We start from the raw sequence: 22072 nt of genomic DNA on the forward strand, positions 1-22072 counted from the left end.
CAGAAAAAAAAAGTTATGAGCCAATTCAACACCCATTCATGACTAAAACTCTCAGCAAAAAAGGAACAGGAAGGAAGTCCCTCAACTTGATAAAGGGAATCTAACAAAAACACCTATAGTTAACATCATACTTAATAGTCAGAAATTGAATGCTTTCCCCTTAAGATAGAGACTCTCACCACTTCTATTTAACATAGTACTAGAGGCTGTGATCAGTGCAGTTAAGATGAAGAAATAAAAAGTACATAGGTTAGAAAGGAAGCAATAAAGCTGTCTCTATTCACAGACCATATATTTTATACATAGGAACTCTAAGGAAGCTGAAAATGAGTTAAGCAATATTGTAGATATAAGGTTGACACATAAAAATTCTGCCTCTATATACTGGCGTCAATTGGAAACTGAAGTAAAAATATGCAATACACAATAGAGTCAAAAAACCAGAAAACAGGGATAAACTTTGTAAAATATACACAAAACGTATACATTGAAAACTATAATATAACCTGAATAAAATCGAGAAATATAAGACTCAATATTGTTAAGATGTCAATTCTTCCCAAATTGATCTATAAATTCAATGAAACACCAATCAAAATTCTAAGTATCTTTTGTAAAAACTGACAAGCAAATTCTAACACTTACGTGGAAATGTAAAGGATGTAAAATAGCCAAAATAATTTGAAAAAAGAATACTACTGAAGATTTCACATTAATTGATTTTCAACAACCAAGGTAATTCAATAAGGGAAAAGGACAGTGTTTTCTATAAATGTTGCTACAACAATTGGGTATTGGTATGGAAAAAAAAAAAGATGAACCTCACCCCTTACTTTACACTTTCATAAAAATCAATGTGAAATGGATTACAGATTTAAACATAAAAGAGAAAACTGTAAAAATCCTGGAAGAAAACGTTAAGAGAAAATGTCTGCAACCTTGGGATGGCCAAAGATTTCTTAGAACACAAAAAAAACGTAAACCATAAAAGAAAAAATTAATAAACTGAACTTCCCGACAACTTAAAACTTCTCAAAAAACACCATTACAAAAATGGAAGCTATAGGGAAGGTAAAAATATCTGACAAAGGACTTGATACAAAAATATATAAAGAACTCTTTACAGTTCCACAGTAAGGTAAATAACCCAACAAAAAATGGGCAAAAGATCTGCTCACAAAAGACACACACAAGAAGATATATACCAATACACGTATGAAGTGAGGCCCAACACCACTAGCTTTCAGGGATATGCAAATTAAAGCCACATGAGATACTGTGACACATCCATCAGAAATATCCATTACAAATAATGACAAAGCAAGTGTTGGCCAGGATGAGAAACTACTGAAGCACTCACACATGTAAAGTGTAAAATGTAGAAAGTAAAATGGTACAACCACCCTGGAAACAGTCTGACGGTCTCCCGTAGGGTTAGCCTATATTGATATCACACGGTAATTCCATTCCTAAAAGTTAATACACAAATAAGAGAAATAAAATATATTTCCACATCAAGACTTGCAAATAAATACCCATTGCAGTTAGTTTTATGCATAAAAGTTCCAAACTGGAAAGAACCCAAATGTCAATCAACAGGAAATACTACTTAGGGATGAAAACGAACAACCTACTGATCTGCTCACAAGTATGGATAAATCTCAAATCATCAGGCTGAGGAAAGTCACAAACCTCAAAAATGATCATCTTTCATGATGACAAGCAGAACAGCATCTACATGAATTTGACATCCCCTGCCCCCAGTTCAACAAGTGAAACCAAACCAGGTGATATTATGCAACTTGGTGGTCAACTCTGGATACCTAATAAACGGAAGCAGAACTGCTGATAGCATTCCATTATGTCCCCAACTATTCAATAGAATTCTCTCATACTCCCGTTAAAATACTGAGCCGCACTCCCTTATTGTGATGATCACGGTAAAGTCAAAGTCTCATGAGTGAACTACATGTCCCAGGTGATCCAGTCCCTGCCTGCTCCAACCACAGCGGCCTCCTTGCTGTAAGCACATCCCAAACACGGGCTATAGCCTCACAGCTCTCACACTGCTGTCTCCGTACCTACAGCTTGTTCTGCCAGAAAGCCACACAGCTTAACCGCTTCTCTCTTTCAAGTCTTTGCTCAAATGGACCCTTACAGGGAAGCCTGTCCTGACCACCTAATTTAAAAAACTGCCCTTGCAGGCGCCTGGCTGGCTCAGTTGGTGGAATGTACGACTCTTGATCCTGGGGTTTTGAGTTCAAGCCCCACCTCGGGTGTAGCGATTACTTGAAATAAAATAAAATAAAATAAAATAATTTTTGTTGTATTGTATTATTGTATTTTTATTGATAGAGTGTGAGTGGGGGAGAGGGGTGGAGGGGGGAAGGAGAGAGGGAGAGAGAGAAAGAGAATCTTAAGCAGGTTCCATGCTTAGTAAAGAGCCTGATGAGGGCTTGATCCCACAACCTTGGGATCATGACCTGAGCCAAAATCAAGAGTCGGACACTCAAACCAACTAAGCCAATCCAGGTACCCCAAAAATAAAATCTTACAAAAAAAAATAATAAATAACTGCCCTCCTTCTCTCCAGGACTCTGTTTCCTACTCACTCTCATACTCTAAGAGTACACACTTGACTTCTTTTGTCGGTGTCCTGCCCTGCAGATAGAAGGTAAGCTCTGTGAAGGGGGGGCTCTCATCTCCGCTCACTGCTGGACCCTCAGCGCCTCTGAGAGCGTCTGGCCTGGCACGCAGCAATGCTCAGCAAGCATGCTGAGTTTGTTTCCTTGACAGCCTCCTTTTCAGACCAGGGCTTTGTCTACTTCGTATTTGCTTCCCAGAGCCCAGTACCTCATGGAGGCTGGGTGCTTGTAGGAATAAATGAGTGAAATGAATCAGAGGAAAAGCAGGGAAAGCCAAAAAGCTGTTAAGGGATGTGTTTTCTCACCTGTAACTGTTGCTGTAGATGGGTGATTTCTGCAATCCTCAACTCTCTGGATTTGTTCGTACTCTCAATTTCTTGCCTTTGGGTGGTCAATCGACATCTGATATCTTGAAGTTTTCCTTCTAGTTGATGCTTTTTATCATTCTTTAACACATGAAAAATTATTATTATTACCATTTTTAATGGTTCAGTGTTACTGTACAGCTGACCCTTGAACAACACGAGGGTGAACTCCAGGGGTCCACATACACACGGATTTTTTTCGATAAATAACAGTACAGTACTGGGGTGCCTGGGTGGCTCAGTCGGTTAAGCGTCCTACTCTTGGTTTGGTCTCAGGTCATGATCTCACGGTTTCATGAGTTTGAGCCCCACATCGGGCTCCAAGTTGTCAGTGCAGAGCCTGCTTGGGATTCTCTATCTCCCGCTCTCTCTGTCCTTCCCTCACTGCGCTGTCTCTCTCAAAATAAATAAAGTTAAAAAAAATGTTTTTAAATAACAGTACAGTACTGTAAATGCATTTTCTCCTCTTTATGATTTTCTCAACATTTTCTTTTCTCTAGCTTACTTTATTAAAAGAATGCAGTATATGATAAATATAACATATGAAATATGTGTTAATCAACTATTTGTGTTATCAGTAAGGCTTCCAGTCAACAGTAGGCTACTAGTAGTTATGTGTTAGGGGAGTCAGGAGTTACAGAGTTCTGACTGCGCAGGGTCAACTGTATTCCCAAAGCATAATCAAACTTCACTCACTAGAGCTTCTAATTCAAATTCCAGAGTCTTTTTCTTTGCTTTCAGTACAACTATGTCTTCTTGTTCTTTGTTTCTTTGATTGAGTAGTTCTTGTCTTCGATTCCGTTCCCATTCAAGTTGTCGTTGCCTTTCAAGTTCTCGTTTTGCAGCCTGTGACATTTACAAACAGACAGCTTATTAATTTTTTAGTTCTTACATTATACAATGTCTCTTAATAAACATAACATCTAGGAAGTCTTTTCTTTCAGGGATAAAATGTTACACACTGAAAGCAATTCTATTACAAAATAGCAACACAAAATTTATACAAATGTAGTATTCCTTCTATAAAAAAAAAAGAATATTTAGAAAGGCTATTAGTAAGATGAGGACAGGATTCATGTCATCGTTGCAATTTGATTGTGCCTTCAAGAGTGCTTGAAGTGATAAAAAAAAAAATAACCTTTCTTCCTTATTTACTGACTCATGGAGGGTAAGGAAAAATCTAGCTAAATCTAGTAAAATCAAAATCCAAACCCCTAGAACAAAAAGAAAAAACAAGAAATATCCCCCCAAAACAAAACTTTCTTCTACCCAAAAGAAATTATTTACCTCAAGTCTTAAAATTTGTTGCCCTCCAGCCCCCTAATCATTCATCTTCTTTTACCACAGAAGCTTCTGTAATTTCTGTGGCAACGTCAGCCCTCCTCAGAGCTGACTCTGATGGCTGCTGGGTAAAGAGCGCCTGGCACTCTTTACTGTAATTGCTACTTACTCCAACTACCCTTTTACAGGCCAGAGGACAGGTGGAATACTATCCGTCAGTATATCTCTAGGGACTATCAATGCCTGGTACCTGGCAAATGCCTATTAAATAGTTCTTAATAAATACTCTAAAGTGTCTTGGAAAAAAGAGAAAAAACATGGAGGAAAGGAAGGCATTGAGTCCTTTGGCTGTCCATTCTGGAAATTAAAACCCTGTTGGTATCTGTGTGTCTCTGCCTGAACAGAGGCTTAATGCCCTAAATTTTCTGAAGCAATAAAAGGAGATGAAACCAAAGTATTGTGTTTTGTGTTTTTATAAAGGAAAATCTCCCATCTATAAAATAGATTTCATTCACACAAAAGAATCATGGCATTGCCTCAGTAACAATGTGCTTAACTGGAAATTCGGACAAAAGACTGGCTTAGCCCTTATCCAGTATGGCACCAAATTGATGAGGCCTTCCATCCAATATATTGAAGATTTCCCACACATGTTTTTTTTAAAGTGGAAAAAAAAGGGCACAGACAATATAATTAGTATGAGATCATTACAGGGCTTTAAAAAAAAATTGCACTAAATCCCCAACCTCTCCAACCATATAACCTTTTATATTGCTACATACATTTTTAAATGCAGAGAAGAAAGCCTGAAAAATTCTCAACAAATATCAGTGGTTTTTGTTAAGAGACTGAATGATCAAAAGCTTGAGTGTAAATATTTATATATATATGTGTGTATATATACATATAGTTATAAATATATGTATATATTTTAGTTTTTATTTATTTTGAGAGCGTGCAAATGTAAATGGGGTAGGGGGAGGGAGGGAAGGAGGGAGGGAGAGAGAGAGAGAGAGAGAGAGGGAACCACAAGCAGGCTCCGTACTGTCAGCACAGCACCCGAAGGGGGGGCCCAATCTCATGAACCACGAGATGGTGACCGGAACTGAAAGCAAGAGTCGGGCGCTTAACCGACTGAGCCACCCAGGCACCCCTTGAGTGTGAATGTTCTTAGCAGCATTATTCCTAATAGTCAAAAAAGTTGAAAACAACTCAAACGTCCATCAACTCATGAATGGATAAATATAATGTGGTACATCCGTGTACTGGACTATTATCCGGTCATAAAAAGGAATAAAGTATTGATTCACGCTACAACTTGGGACTTGAAAACAAGCTAAGTGGAAGCCAGACACAGAAGGGTACATGGTATATGATCCCACTCGTGAAATGTCCACAACAGGCCAACCTGTGGACACAGAAAACAAATAAATGAGTGGCTGTTAAGGGCAGGGAGAGGCGGATGGGGAGTAACTGCTTAATGGGGAAGAGAGTTCTTCTTGGGGTGAGGAACGTGCTCTGGAATCAGACAGAGGTCAGGGTCACACAGCTTGGTGAACATACTAAAAGTACGCAACTGTAAAAGGAAGGAGACTGTGTTAACCTGCCACCTGACCAATCAAGAGAGAAGGGGAGCAAGCCACAGGCGCTAACTGTGGGGGTGGCTCCGTGGCTGCTTACCTCCCGTCTCTCGATTTCCTTCCTCCTCTCCTCCTCTCTCTGCCGTTCTAGTTCCCGCTGCTTTTCCAGTTGCTTCTCCAGCTCCAGTTGTCTCTTGCGCTCCTGCTCCTGGCGCTCCCGCTCTTTCCTCTCCTGCTCCGCGCGCTCGAGCTGGGCCAGGCGCTCCTGCTCTTTGCGCTGCTGTTCCAGGAGAGCCTGCCTCCGCTTCTCCAGTTCCAGGTTGCCACGCTCAAAATTCTCACGCTTCTTATCCTCAAATGTTACTTTAAAACGAGAAGCAGAGAAACTATGAGAAGTCATGATTTTCAACACTATTTTCAAAGGAAACATTCGGTGGCACATTTGAAATCTGTAGTATAAATGCAAACCAGAACTCCCCAAGTTTCCTTCCTGCCTGTGCCCTTCCTGCCTGTGCCTGCCTGTGACTACGAGGACACTAAATACCTTTTAGAACCAAGAACTTGATTCAGTAAAGTAAACTGCAGGATACAAAAGCAATATACAGAAATTAGTTGCATTTCTATACAGTACTAATAATTAGCCAATAGAAGGAGAAATTAAGAAAACAATCCCATTCATGATGGCATCAAAAAGAATACCTAGGGATAAATTTAAAATTTTTTTTTAATTTAATGTTTATTTATTTTGAGATAGACAGAGAGAGAGAGAGAGAGAGAGAGAGCACAAGAAGGGGAGGGGCAGAGAGAGAGGGAGACACAGAATCTGAAGCAGGCTCCAGGCTCTGAGCTGTCAGCACAGAGCCATATGTGGGGCTAGAACTCACAAGTGTGAGATCATGACCTGAGCCGAAGTCATGACGGACGCTCAACCAACTGAGCCACCCAGGCGCCCCTTTTTAAAAAAAAATTTTTTGGGGGGGGCGCCTGGGTGGCTCAGTCGGTTAAGCGTCCGACTTCGGCTCAGGTCACAATCTTACAGTTCATGGGTTTGAGCCCCACATCGGGCTCTGTGCTGACAGCTCAGAGCCTGGAGCCTGCTTCTGCTTCTGTGTCTCCCTCTCTCTCTGCCCCTCCCCCACTCACTCTCTGTCTCTGTCTCTCTCCCCCCCCCTCAAAAATTGAATAAAACATTAAAAAAAATTAAAAAAAAATTTTTTTTTTAATTTAATGTTTCTTTATTTTGAGAGAGAGAGAGAGACTCAGTCCTACGAATAAATTTAACCAAGAAGGTGAAAGACTCGTACACTGAAAACTATAAGACACTGATGCAAGAAACAAAAGACATAATTCAGTGGAAAAGTATTCCATGATCAGAATTGGATTGGAAAAATTAATATTGTTAAAATGTCCATATTACACAAAGCAACCTTCAAATTCAACGCAGTTCCTATCAAAATTCCAATAGCATTTTTCACAGAACTAGAATAATTCTAAAATTTATATGGAACCACAAAAGACCCTGAATAGCCAAAGCAGACTTGAGAGAAAGAAGAACAAAGTTGGAGGTATCGTGCTCCCTGATTTCAAACTACACTACAAGGCTATAGTAATCAAAGCAGTATTATTGGCATAAAAACAGGCACAGATGAATGGAACAGAATAGAGCCCAGGAACAAACCCACACTTATATGGTCAACTAATTTACAACAAATAAAACAAAAATGCACAATGGAGAAAGAAAAGTCTCCTCAATAAATGGTGCTAGAAAACTGCCACATGCAAAAGAATGAAACTGGACCACTCTTGCAGGGAACAAGCTTAGGAATTCCCTGAGCCTGCACTGATGGGTTAACAAGGCATAAAGAATTAGAAAGCCATAGGATGAACACACCCAAGTTTGGGTAAACAAGAGTAGGTAAATAAGATTAGGTAAAGGGGGCAAAGGTCCCCAGTAAAGGGCAAAGGTATAGGACAATAGCAGAAAGCTGCTTTCACAAGAAGGAAGGACCAATTAGGTAAACAGGTAAATAGAGCTATAGACCACAGCAGGGCCAGTTGCCCAGAGTGGAGCTAATTAGCAAAAGAAAGATGTCTTGTTGACCCTGAGGTAGCATGCTCTGTCTTTCTTGTCACCTTGGCTAGTTTAGGTAAACAGAGGTGGGGCCTCATGTTTGCTGTAAACAACCTTCCACCCTGCACCAGAATCTTGTCTTGTATTGACCCAAACCCCTAACACCGCATATCTCCAAAACCCCCTCTTCCCCATGCCCATGAGCCCATGAGTTAAAGTTCACGGTTTCACTGACAGTCTGTCCATGCCCATCACACTTGTAAGCATTCTGATCCTAATGAAAAAGGGAGCAAGGACCCTTACTCAGGGCTCTTGTCTCCTCCTGGGTATTAGCCTCTCTCACATTTTCAACCCTGAGTCCCGCTCTCTTGCTGGACAAGAGAGAACTCCAGACCTAGAGTCTACAACATACTCTCTTCTTACAGCATGTGTAAAAATTAGCTCAAAACAGATTAAAGACTTGAATGCAGGCCTAAAACCATGAAACTCCTATCAGAAACATCACTGACTAGGCTCACTGACATGACTCATGGAACACTGCTTTCTGGAACTGATTCCAAAGGCAAGAATAATGAAAGAAAAAACAAACAAATGGGATTATATCAAACTACAAAGCTTCTGCACAGTGAAGGAGACTATCAACAAAATAAAAAGACAACCTTTGGAATGAGAGAAGATATTTGCAAATCACATATCTAATAATGGGCTAGTATCTAAAATATATAAAAAATTCATACAACGCAACATAAAACAATCTGATTAAAAAATAGAGAAGATCTGAGTATACATTTTTGCAAAGAAGCTGTACAGATGGTCAACAGGCACATGAGGAGATGCTCATCATCATTAATCATCACAGAAATGCGAATCAAAACCACATGAGATGTCATCTCACACCTGTCAAAATGACTATTATCAAGAAGACAAGGAATAACAAGTGTTGGAGAGGTTGTGGAGAATAGGGAACCCTCACACACTGTCGGGAGGAATGTAAATTGGTGTAGCCACTACAGAAGAACAGTATAGAGGTCCCTCAAAAACATAACAAAACAAATAAAACAAAACTGCCAGATGACCCACCAATTCCACTTCTGGACATTTACCCAAGAAAACAAAATTATTCAAAAAGATATCAGTACCCCCATGTCATTACAGCATTGTTTACAATAGCCAAGACACGCAAACAACCTAAGTGTCTCTCGGTGGATGACTGGATAAAGAAAATGCATTATTATTCAGCCATAAAAAAGAAGGAAATCATTTGCAACAACACGGATGGACCTTGAGGGTATTATGCTAAGTAAAACAAGTCAAACAGACATATATCATTTGATTTCACTTATATATGGAATAAAAACAAAACAAAACTCACAGATATAGAAAGAGAATGGGGGGTTACCAAAGAGAAAGGGAGTTTGGGGGTGGGAGAAAAGAGTGAAGGGGGTCAACTGTATGGTGATGGATGGTAACTGGACTTATCATAGTGATCACTTTGCAGTGTATGCAAACACTGAATTATGCTGTACACCTGAAACTAATACAGTACTATATACCAATTTTATCTCAATTAAAAAAAAATCCTAAGTTCTTTGCTAACATACTCTCCTCTCCATGACAAATACCACGTCATGGCATTCAAAACACTGAACACCTCCTGTAGAATAATCTTTCTAAAACTGCAATTCTGTATCACCACCAACCTCCTTTCCTTCCCTGTTTATGCTTTTCCTTCTCCATCACCTTGATTGAGCAATTGACCCCTAACTTTCCTGTACCATGAATCTTTCCCTCCCTACCTCTCTCTCCTCAGCTTATAACTGTGCTTGTGTGTGTCTTCTATTCTAACAAGACGATTTCTGAAAGCAGAGGTAGGTAGGTGAGTATTCTACATTTCATAATGAAGAACAAGATGTACCCTAATCACTATGCAGATCACATTCAGTAAATAATTTTTTCTAATCCATCATTCAGTCTCCTTCTTTGAGAACACCAATTAGGAATTTTAGCCTTATTTCCCAGGCCAATCATTTTTTTCTCTAATCCTTGCTATCATTCTGTTTATAACCATTTCCTTTTCCTTTAAAAATAAATTCCCAATGTCCCTTCATGTTTTCATGTCCCTTCCTATGTCTTCAGCAGTGTCCATTCAGTTTTGTGTTTGCCTCACATGCTCCTCCTTGGAACCGACCCCAGACAGGAGAAGCTCTCAAGGCCTGCCTGTGTAGCACGCCATTCCCATTGTGCCCTATTTTCAGAACTGTCACTTGATACTTGGTCTTGAGATCTGTAACTGTGGGCACCCTTCCTTGGCTTCTTCCCACATTCCTGTTTGGCCTTTGCTGCTTTAGACAGACATTCCTCAGACATTATAGTTGTGGATTAGAGACCAAACATGGTTAAGTGTGTTTTGGTTTTCTTGTCCTTCTTGCTCCTTTACTGACTGCGGAGGAGGTATATCCGTTTTACTTTGCTACCTTAAAATTGAAAGTCCGCTCAATCACAGAAAGGAAGGAAGTAATAATGATACATGCTACAACATGCATGAATCAAAACTATCTTGATAAGTGAAAGGCCACTCCCTGTACAAGACCATTTATATGAAATGTCCCAGACAGGTAAATCCCAAGAGGCAGAAAGCAGACTGCTGACTGCCAGGGCTGGGGGAGGGGGGGAATCAGGAATCACTGCGTATGGAGTTTTCTTTTGGGGTGATGAAAACATCTCAGCACTAGACAGAGCTGATGGCTGCACAACACTGTGAGTATACTGAACAACACTGTCATGGACTGAATAACCTGCAGACTTCCTATGCTGAAGTCTAAGCCCTAATGTGATGTTATTTAATCAGGGTTAAGATAAGGTCCTGAGGGTGGGATTAATGGCTTTACAGAGGAAGAGAGGAAGAGAGAAAAAGAGATTTCTCTCTTCCCATGTGCACACACCAAGGAAAAGTGATATGAGGGCACAAAAAGAAGATCGCCATCTGCACGCCAGAAAGACAGCCTGACCAGGAACTGAATTGGATGGCATCCTAATGTTGGACTTCCTGGCCTCCAGAACTGTGAGAAATTAATTCACTTCTGCTATTTAAGCCACCTAGACTACTATACTGTATTATGGCAGCCCACCCTAAGACAGCCACTGAACTGTATATTTTTTAATGATCAAATTTCTGTTATGTGAATTTTACCCCAATTAAAAAAAAAACCCTAAAGGTCCCTACACATCTTAGTTCCAATACCTGGCCCTGTTTCTGCTACAGAGGAGGCACATAATAAATGGCTACTCAAAGAATGAATGCATGAACAAAAAACCAATGATGTCACTTCCTGTTCAGAACTCTAAATGAATGTCTAACTACCGACAGGAAAAGAAAATTCCATATTCAAAGGATTCCTGTCCTTATTTGCCTTTGAGACTTCATTCCCATTATTACCAACCTGAAATGTTCTTCCTTCCCACTTGTAATGACCCTATTCATCTTCAGTCTCAACGTGACTGAGACCTCCTGCACAGAGATTTCTACCTCATGCCTTTCCCAGTCTATGCCAACCAGCGTTAAGTAAGCTGTGCTGTGCATCTATGCTACTGTCTTCAGGACTTTACTACACTTAGGTACTGCTTTGGTGATTATTTATATGGATGCCCTAAATCCTCAATTCTATTATAACCTTCTTGATGGTACGGACCACACTGTTAATGTTTAAATTCTTCACTGTACTCAACACATAGCTTCACACAAAGAACATTATCAATAAGAAGTTTATCAGTAAACAGAAAAAAAATTTAATTTAAAGAGGAAATCGGGAGAGCTAGTGTCCTGAGCAGGCTAGTTAACCACTGAGCACTTTAAATGCAGCTAAATGACACTGACAAATATAAGAAAATATGAAAATTAATATAGAGAGACTCCATAATAAATTTCATTTGCCTCTTAGTATCAATTATCATCTCATTATCAATAATTCATAGCTGCTCTAGAATATTTTAATAGTGTGATGAGCTTATTATTATAAATGAGGATTTTTAAATTTTATTTATTTGCATATATTTTTTTTTAATTTGAGAGAGAGTGCAAGCAGTAGAAAGAGGCAGGGGGTGGGGGGTGGGGAGAGAATCTTAAGCAAGCTCCACACTCAGCACAGAGCCTGACGCGGGGCTCAGTCCCAGGACCCTGGGATCGTGACCTGAGCCACAATCAAGAGTTGGAGACTCAACTGAGCCACCAAGGCGCTCCAATGAAGGTGTTTTAAAATAGGCTCTTACTAAATTTAAAATAGCTTCCTGTTATTAATGAGTTTCCAATTTTCTTATAACAGTGTGAGAAAATAACAAGAGGCAGTTTTACATCCTATTTTGGCACTGGTGGTACTAAGCAAGCACTGTAAAGGTTTACCAACTTCGAGTGTTCTATAAATAACAGCTATAAAATTTTTGGTTGCTGGTAAATAATCAGATTTCAGTTTAAAAGTAGCCAAGTACGTAATGTTCTTATTTCTCTACCTATAGTCAAATCCAAAACATGTTAAAAGTGTCTCCTTTCTAAGGTCAGTTAAGGGAATACAGCAAGAATGTCAGAAGCTACATTTCTTTTTACCCCCGTCTTTGCCTTAGAGGCGGAAAACCTCTAATATGATGTAACTGAAATGGAAAGACTGCCTTACCAGGCAATTTCTTCTCTAGCTGTTGTTGCTCATCTTCTAAAACTGGTTCCTCTGGTAACCTCTGATCTACTGCCGTTGAGCTGATGACAGATATACCACTGCCAGATCGAACTCGTCTGCAATTGGGGAAACAAAGCAAAAAAAAAATGGATTCACACAAAGCCATCTAGGTAGCGCCGAGCCAACGGTGGAAAAGAGTTTTTAAAGATGATGCCACATCATGGAGAAAATCTCACGTATCGTGAGGAAAAGATAAAGATCTGGTCCTGTTTACAAAGAGGTTTTTAAAAATGAGTACATGAATGCTACCAGAGGCTAAGTGCCAAGCTTATTTGGATATTTAGAATTATCACCTAAATCAGGGCAATTGCGAAGGACTGAATTAGTGAATAATCATCAAGTGTCTAATCTTTAATTATTGTTATTATTATTAATTCAGTCTAGGCATCGAGTGTCTAGAACGGTGCCTGGGTCCACAATCAAGAGTTCACTGTTGTTACCATTACCCTTTTATGGAACATGAAATCCTTCAAGGAAGATTAGCAGCTCAGCTGAATGGAAGCCTCTCTCTTCTCCTTACAAAATCTTTTTTTCCATTTTATCTCATAATAAACACATGAAATCTCTACACTTTACAGTCCCTAAAACAAATCACTTAGTTGCCTGATTAGTTTCACCTTAAACCATTAACCTTGCTCTTTGAAACCAATCTACCTTTTTGTTTTAATGCATTTTTTTTTTTTTTATCAGCTTCCAGCCTGGTGTCTCTTGTGGTGATTTTTGCAACTGTCAGACCTTACAAACCGGCCAACTACCATTTCTTCCTACAGTCAATTTTCTCAGCTCACTCCATGTATGCGCTCACAGCAACAGCACCGTTTCTTTTCCTTTTGTGGGGATTCCTTCCCCTCGGCTTTCCCAGAAAGTCTTATTTGTGTGTGTGTGTTTTCTGTTCTTTGTGCTTGTAAGATTTCATGTTTGTCTTTTAAATTAAAGCCTAAAGACATCGTTGTCTGGGAGGGGAGGTGTGTGTGGCGTGTGTAGGTAGAGGATACCAGTCACCGCAGATCTCTCCAAACTGGACCTTGGTCTACTCTTGATATCTCTACTGAAACTGTGTTTCAGACTAGGATAATTTTCTTTAATTAGCTTCCTGACTACAATTTCTACATTGCCAGTATTTTGTTGCCTATCCAATATATAGAATTCACAGGCAGAATTTCCCTGCCTTCTTTTCTCTTATTTTTTGTTTTTTGGGGGGAGGGAGGGGCAGAGAGAGAGGGAGAGAGAGAGAAGTCCAAGCCAGCTCCATGCTCAGCAGGGAGCCTCATGTGGGACCCAATCCCACAACCATGAGATCATGACCTGCACCAAAATCAAGAGTTGGATGCTTAACTGACTGAGCCACCCAGGCATCCCTCCCTGGCTTGTTGTCTACATACAAGTTATTTTAGTTGTACTTTAACTGCTAACATTTTTGCTGAACTTTGACTACATAGACTGGTACAAAAATCATCCCACTTTTGGTATTTTACTAATATACTATAAATACTTTAAAGAAAAGAACAGGTCCAAGATTAACACAGGGCCTAGATAAGATTTTCTTCACTTCATGGATATTTCATTTACTTACCAGGAATAAAAATGAGCAAAAGATATGTAGCCAACAAAGCCCAGTTTGAAATTCACATACCAAACACACAGTTTCTTATAAGAGCCAAATGTTCTTTACCTAAAGGAAGGCGGAATGTACTCTGGAGGCAGGACAGGTGGCAGTGGTTGGCCAGACATCGCTACATCAATCAGGTGCATAGCCAGGATAAATTCTTCTGCTGTGAGTTTTCCATCTTGATCAATGTCAGAAAGATTCCTATTCAAAAAAGTTAATTATTTTCTAACCTCACGAAAATGCATGCTTGTTACTATTCATGAGTGATTGAAATGTTCTGTTTTCTTATTCTGACTCTAGGCCAATTGAGTCTCTCTATGCCTTGTCGGTTTATAAAAATAGTGCCTATTTCATAATACTGTTGGAAAGATAAAAATGAGACAATCCATACAGTTGGGATGGCATTCAGCAAATGTTAACTATGATTATAATTATGCTTTTCTCAATCCCTGCCAGCCCATTTAAAATGCATCATACCCACATTTTATGTGTCTTTAAACACTATGCTCGGCAAACTATCAGGTCAGATAGTAAACATTTAAGCTTTCCAAGACACGGTCTCTATCACACTGAATTCTGCCCTTGCAGCAGGAAAGCAGCCGTGGACGATCCATAAATAAATGAGTGGAAAACCTTCTAAAAACAGATGCAGGCCAGGTTCCACCCATTTAGGTTAGTTGGCCTGTGGTTGCTCTAGACCTACAAGGGTGGATCCTTATGGCCTTCTGCCTCAGAGTCAAGGTGTTTGCTGCTCCTTAATCTCAAGATCAACGGCCACCATTCCCCATAATCGACATGCCCTAATAGTTAATGACAGTGAACAGATTTTTCCAGCAAGTCCAAGAATGTGATTTTACTTAACAACACCAAAAGAGGACAGACAACAAAGCTGTTCACCAGAATGCGAACAGGACAGATACTGCATTGGGAAACCGGCTCTGCTGAGGCCATAAATCAAGAAACTCCTCTTAAGTCTAAAACTTCCTTAGGTGGCATACGCCGTTTTGGTTTTCAGTTTTAAGGTATAATGTCCATGCAGTGACATTTGCCCTTTCTAGAGCACAGTTCTGCAAGTTTTGACAGATTCAGTTGTGTAAATGAATTCAGTCAGTTGTGTATCACACCACACGCAATAGTTCCATCACCACCCAAAATTCCCCCAAGTCTCTCAGTCACCCCCTTGCCTTGCCCACACCCCCTGTCAGCCACTGATCTCTTTTCTGTCCCTCTAGCTTTGTAATTTCCAGATGCCAGGCTCCTGCCAGCTCTTTCTTACCCTCTCCTCCTTCTCATGCCCCATCACCAGCCACTCCTGGGTAAATTCAATTAGAAGGCAGTGGAGTTCTTTTTCCCCCCGCTACTTGCCTAAATAATCGCTGTAAACATTTAATTAAAATACCTTTTTGTTGTATAGAAAGGGAATATATTAACACTCTAGCAGGATAAGTCTCAAGTATTTTTTTCAGAGAGAGCAGGTTATAAGTGAGAAACTTAAGCATTTCAATATATTCCAGTGTCACAAACACACCTAATAAACTGCCAGTCAACCTCCATAAATGTTAGATCTCAAGTTTATATTTCAGAGGGCCCTAGGATACTGGCACATACCCAGACTTAAAGAGATCTGGATGTGTCGTATTAACTGGTCTATTGTGTTTATTAACTGGTCTATTATTATTCGATTGCAAAAAGGAAGATCCTTTAACACAAAGCAGAAGGAACCAGGATGGGTGAAGGGACTAGCACTAGAGCGTGACCACTTATGAAGCAACCATATCAATGGGCCCTACGGCAAAATCATGAACCTTGCATGTAAGCAATTAAAGCAATTCAAGCTATTAAAAATCATTACAAAATAGCCAGAGACATTTATGTGCCCTCCCTCCTCCCCCCAGTGGAAGTACACAGTAATATCTCTCATGTAGTCTTGCAAAAAAAAAAAAAAAAAAAAAAAAAAAAATCAAACTTGAAATTGATGAGTGGTTCTCATGAGTGGGATGATTTTGTATCCCAGGGACATTTGTCAGTATATGGAGACATCTTTGTCACACCTGGGGATGGGGGTCATGTTACTGGCATCTAGTAGGTAGAGACCAGAGAGGCTACTGAACAACCTATAATACACAGAACAGCCCCCAACAACAAAAAGTATGGGGCCCAAATGGCCAACAGTGTTAAGTGGAGAAACCTTGCTCTAGATCCAATGACCAATCTACTCACAGGAATAAATTCACACAAGGATGCAACCATCAAAAGTTAGACTGGAGAAACTATAGGACAAAATATCCGGGTTTTTCTTTTGGGGGGTGAGGGTGGAAAACAAGGGGAAGTTTTTAGAACACTTAAACGTGTCAATGAGTTGATGCAAAATATAGATTTATTTACATCTGGTTTGAACCAATCAACTACAAAAAAATCACAAGTCAACCTAAGGAATTTGAACACTACCTGATTAACTTAATAAGAATTACTATTGAAAATTTTTTATTCGACTACTGATATTATAGTCCTCTTAAAAAAAAATCCCTTTTGGAGATACAGGCTGAAATATCTGCAGATGAAAATGATATAATCACTGAGATCTGACTTAAAATAACCAGGAAGGAGGAGGGGAGAACCAGGGCAGACACAAGTTGAGACTTACTTAAACTGTGTTAGGAGTTCTTGAGCATTCATTAATCTCTCTGCTTTTGTATTTTTCAAAATCAAAAAGGGGGAAAAGAGAGGTAATCATCACAGCTGACTGGAAAGTTAGGCACAATCCCTATGTCCCCATCTATAAATAATCGTACCAATCTGAAGACCCATTAAGCCATACCAATGTAAGCCACTTTATACAAACCAAGGAACTTTTCATTCCTTACCAAATTGAAGCCAGCTGAGCCTGTGGTAAACTTGATTGCATAAGAATAGTTCTTGCTTGGGGACCTAAACAGAATCCAGGGGAAAAAAAAATATAAAGATGAATCAGCAAATCTTCACTGTCCAGGAAGACCAGTGTGGTGCACTTAAGCACTCTGCAATCTCTTGCAATCACAGTGCTTTGAACAATATTTGCTATTACCCAAGGGGCTTTTTCAAAAGGAAATTAAGCGCCAATGAAAAGGGGAAAAAACACAAAGCACAGCACAGCATCTGGAACATACTCAATAAATTCTTGTTAAATCAATGCTTAATGAAAAAAGAGTATGTAAAAGATTAGTTTCAAAATATAACCTGCCCTTTTGTCCAGACTACCATCTCTATTTCTATCAGGCTTTTACTTACAAAACTTAAGGCCTCTAAATTCAGTATCTTCTGCCACCGCCTGCTGTCTCTACCATGACTACTATCAGACACATTTAGAGAAGATTCAGAGAATCTTAGAGAAGGAAGGGACCTTACAGAGAACAACTCTTGTAACCATTTTATTACACAGTCTTAAAAAAAAAAAAAAAAAGTGACTTGCTCAAGTCTAATATCACAACCATTTCTGATGTTAGCAATAAAGAATTCCCGGAATTCCAACTCTGCTCTCAAAATCAGTTCTCATTTCTTAAAATACTTGTAAATATCTGCACCTCTGGCATGAAACTAGCCTTAGATATCAGATGAAGTCTACAGTGGGAAATTCTGAGTGTTAAAATAAACCAGTGTTAGGGAGAGAGAGACAAATATGTCTTCTACTATCACTGACTCACAAGGTGTGGTCCCAGGACAACCAACAACGGACCAAGGAATTCTAAACCATTATATTGGCAAGATTGCTGTGTATAGATTTTTGCTTTTAGCTATTTCATTTTTCAAATTGGCACCTCATCAAACCCACAAAAATGGATGTGTTTTTACACAGCAAGCAATAGTGGTTAGGGACCTCTGAGAATCACCCCAATGTGTCAGCACACAAAGTGCCCGAGAACTTGCCATGTGACTTGGGGCCGGCAGGCAGTTTCCTTACTAATCGGACCGAGTTTGCTTTCTTTTTTCTTTTTTTTAAATGTTTATTTATTTATTTTTGAGAATGGGGGAGGGGCAGAGAGAGAGGGAGACAGAGGATCACTGTGCTGACAGGAGAGAGCCCAGTGAGCTCGAGCTCACAAACTGTGAGGTCATGATCTGAACCCAAGTCAGATGCATAACCAACTGAGCCACCCAGGCGCCCCATGGACCAAATTTTCTCATTTCAGAGGTCCTTTTCAGATTTACAAGACTGTGCTTCATCAAATAAGAAACTATAACACAGAACTTAGCATAATGCTAGCACATAGAAAGTGCTTACTTAATGGTAGTTAATATTACAGACAATATTCTTTTATTTACATATAAAATATAGGCAGAAAAGCACACATGAACATATACATATGTATTTTTACATGTGCACAGGTTTACAGCTTAATTTTCCAAATTCCAAACGGCCAAGTAAACCATACCCAATTATGAAACAGCACCCCAGAAGCCCTCTCCAGCTGCCTTCTAATCATCCCTTCGACCAAGTGAGGCCTAACTTCTAACAGTACAGTGTGACCTTGTTAAGTCTGGCCTATTTTACTCAACGTTGCAGAACATTAACCCTAACTGCTGTGTGGTGTATCATTTTGTGAATATGTAATAATCTATGTATCATTCTGTTGATGGGCATTCAGGTAGTTTTCAGTTTGGGGCCTTTTTTCACTTGTTTTTTAGAATAGTGAGCATTCTAAGTTTTGGCAAAACAGATGTACACATTCCTGCTGGATGCGAGTGTGTGTGTGTGTGTGTGTGTGTGTGCGCGTGCACGCACGCGCTTGTGTATGTGTGTGTGCACGTGTACTGAGAGTATCTAAGAATACAATCTAAGAAGCAATCTTTACTAAATTAATGTGAAAGCTCTAAAAAGTTCTGTGGGATATGAGGAAAGTACACTGATCATTTTGTTTAGTCTTTAATACTGTACTTAGCATGCTGGAACATGAAATTAGCAAAACTTTAGTGAATGCTTTAATTTATGCTTGTAACAATCCTCTCCACTTCAGAACTATATAAAAGTAAGTTAGTATTTCACCTACTCCCAATTCTGAGGGTTGATGGAGGTGGGGTGGGGAAGAGAGGAAAATGGGTGATGGGCATTGAGGAGGGCACCTGGGATGAGCATGGGTGTTGTATGTAAGCGATGAATCATAGGAATCTACTCCCAAAACCAAGAGCACACTGTATACACTGTCTGCTAGCCAACTTGACAATGAATTATATTTTAAAAATGGAATAATAAACAAAAAAAAGAACTGGTCCTGGACCTGGATGGATATCAGGAGATTTGGATGCCAGTCCTGACTCTTCCTACTCCCTAATGACATATGACATTAACAAAAGTACTTTCACTCTCTAAGAGGAAGTTCCTTTCTCTCTGAAGTGAGGGAAATGATCTAGAACAGGGATTGGTAAACCATAGCCCACAGGCCAAATCTGGTCCACCATCTGTTTTTGTAAATAAAATTTTATTGAAACACTGCCATGCCCATTCACTTAAGCATGACAATATGGCTACTTTTGTACTACAATGGCAAAGTTGAGTAGTTGTGACAGACTAAAATGCAAGCCTAACATGTTTATCATTTTGCTCTTTACAGAAAAAGTTTGTTAAATACCATACTACAAGGCCACAATTGTCTTTTGTGATTCTCATACTTGACTCTATATGTCCTAAGACAAGGTTATGAAGCATCAAAATAGACCACCAATACCCAAGATGGCCTCTTATCATAACAGAACAGCATAAAATTGAACTCTGAATACAGAGAACTATCCTGTGGAAGCCTACATCCATAAAAAGATACCAGTTTTGTAGTACTGGCTTATATGGAAACATTATGGGGATAAACGGAAATCCCAAGTTCCTAAACCCTACATGGGCATCCATGTTTGCATAGGGAAGCATGCATGGAAAGGACAGAGAAATGAAATGAAGTTTAAATGACTGAGCCACCCAGGTGCCCCAGATAATTAAATGAAGTTAATTTATCACAAACAATGACTAAGACTTTAGCTTTTGTGATTAATATATGAATAACCAAGTAGCACATTCATTGGTTCAGAATGCAAGATAAGAAAATTCCTCTTTGAGGAGAAGGCTAGCATTGATGAAGTTGTCAGAATTCTACAGCTACATATAGAAACTTAATTATAGAATGGGCCCTCTCTATTTTATAAGATTGTCTCTTTTAAGAGCGTGTAATAGCATACACATCCAGTTGTGAAGGAACAAGGGGGTGTCCACCTAAGCAGGTGTATCAGCTAAATCAGCCCAGGGGGGTAAATTGTGCCACTGCTAGATTAGCTTCACTTCCCATGGTGGACAAGCTCCTATCACGAGCTCAGACAGCCTCACTTTCTTCTGCTTAGGACCAATCAATGGCATTCTTATGCCCACAACATACTCTTACAGATGTAGCCAGAAATTGGTAGCATCCATGGGGCACCTGGGTGGCTCAGTTGGTTGAGCGTCCGACTTCAGCTCAGGTCATGATCTCGCGGTTTGTGAGTTTGAGCCCTGCATCAGGCTCTGCGCTGACAGCTCAGAGCCTGGAGCCTGCTTCAGATTCTGTCTCTCTCTCTCTGCCCCTCCCCTGCTCACACTCTGTCAATCTCTCTCTCAAAAATAAATAAACATTTAAAAAAAAAAAAAAAGAAAAGAAATTGGTAGGATCCAAAAGAAGTATGTGAAAATAAAACACAGCAACAATCAGCAATCCCTCTAACCACCAACAACAGTATATTAACAATGGGCATTAACAACAGTATATTAACACAGGCTATAGCACAGATCTGCTAAGCTGCAGGTTACGCACAATTCCTGGGAGTGCTAACTATAATTCCACTCCACTCCAAAACACAGGTGAATGCAAGCGGGTGGAAGTCACGGTCTAAGGATGACCTACATCCTACTCTAATTAATATTAAAACATAAATTTTCCACAAATCCTATACTTTAACTGGTGTTCATAACATTAGGATGTCACAACTGCAAGGCTGAGAACTACTACATTAGATTTAAAAATTCTAATTACATGTAAGTTGTAAAATTGCTTTTTAACTCCATCAAAACATGAATCCACACACACAAAACAAAACTACTAGAGAAGAAAAACATGAGATTAAGAATATTATATATTTCATTTGGGCCTCTATGATCTGGGACCTCTTCTCAAGTTTCTTGATAGTCTTCCTATCCTTAAACTGAACGAGAACTGCTTTGGGGTTCAGGACTCAAATCATTATTTTCATAGCTGTGATCATGACAATTATCTTTGTATTTCATCCATCACAACAAACCGGGTCCGCTTCCATCCAGTTTTATTTAGTCTAAAACACAGCCTATATTGATTCCTCATAAAGGGAAAACAAATTTCTTTCACTTGTTATTTTTAAGTTTACTGTAATAAATCTATTTTACACGACTATACAAAGATCTAGCTTGAAGATAAAATTCCCATTTTAAGTTCTTTCCAGGACAGGGGCGCCTGGGTGGCTCAGTCGGTTAAACGTCTGACTTCAGCTCAGATCATGATCTCGGGGTCCGTGGGTTCGGGCCCCGCGTCAGGCTCTGTGCTGACAGCTGGAGCCTGGAGCCTGTTTCGGATTCTGTGTCTCCCTCTCTCTGACCCTCCCCCATTCATGCTCTGTCTCTCTCTGTCTCAAAAATAAATAAACGTTAAAATAAATAAATAAATAAATAAATAAAAATAAATAAATAAATAAATGAATTCTTTCCAGGACAAGACAGTAGTAAGTATGTAGATGAACATTAACACAAATCTGCTCCTTCTCGTATATTTCAAATTT

At 39.5% G+C, this 22072-nt stretch overlaps 1 protein-coding gene across 13 annotated transcripts in view; it reads right to left on the reverse strand.

Moving 5' to 3' along the window:
* Nucleotides 1-22072, reverse strand: part of ITSN1 (intersectin 1) — a 221636-nt gene that overhangs the window by 101362 nt on the left and 98202 nt on the right. For 12 of the 13 annotated variants that reach the window (XM_045501474.1, XM_045501472.1, XM_045501473.1 and 9 more), the window contains exons 9-14: nucleotides 17140-17203; nucleotides 14339-14476; nucleotides 12607-12722; nucleotides 5972-6234; nucleotides 3707-3856; nucleotides 2951-3091 (exon numbers count right to left, since the gene is read on the reverse strand). In XM_045501474.1, the coding sequence (XP_045357430.1) occupies nucleotides 2951-3091; nucleotides 3707-3856; nucleotides 5972-6234; nucleotides 12607-12722; nucleotides 14339-14476; nucleotides 17140-17203 (872 nt within the window). Of the gene's footprint in view, nucleotides 1-2950; nucleotides 3092-3706; nucleotides 3857-5971; nucleotides 6235-12606; nucleotides 12723-14338; nucleotides 14477-17139; nucleotides 17204-19431; nucleotides 19437-22072 lie in introns of those variants that run through there. The other variant, XM_045501476.1, reaches the window with a different exon arrangement.

This window comes from Leopardus geoffroyi, chromosome C2, assembly GCF_018350155.1.
Source record: "Leopardus geoffroyi isolate Oge1 chromosome C2, O.geoffroyi_Oge1_pat1.0, whole genome shotgun sequence".
Lineage (NCBI taxonomy): Eukaryota > Metazoa > Chordata > Mammalia > Carnivora > Felidae > Leopardus > Leopardus geoffroyi.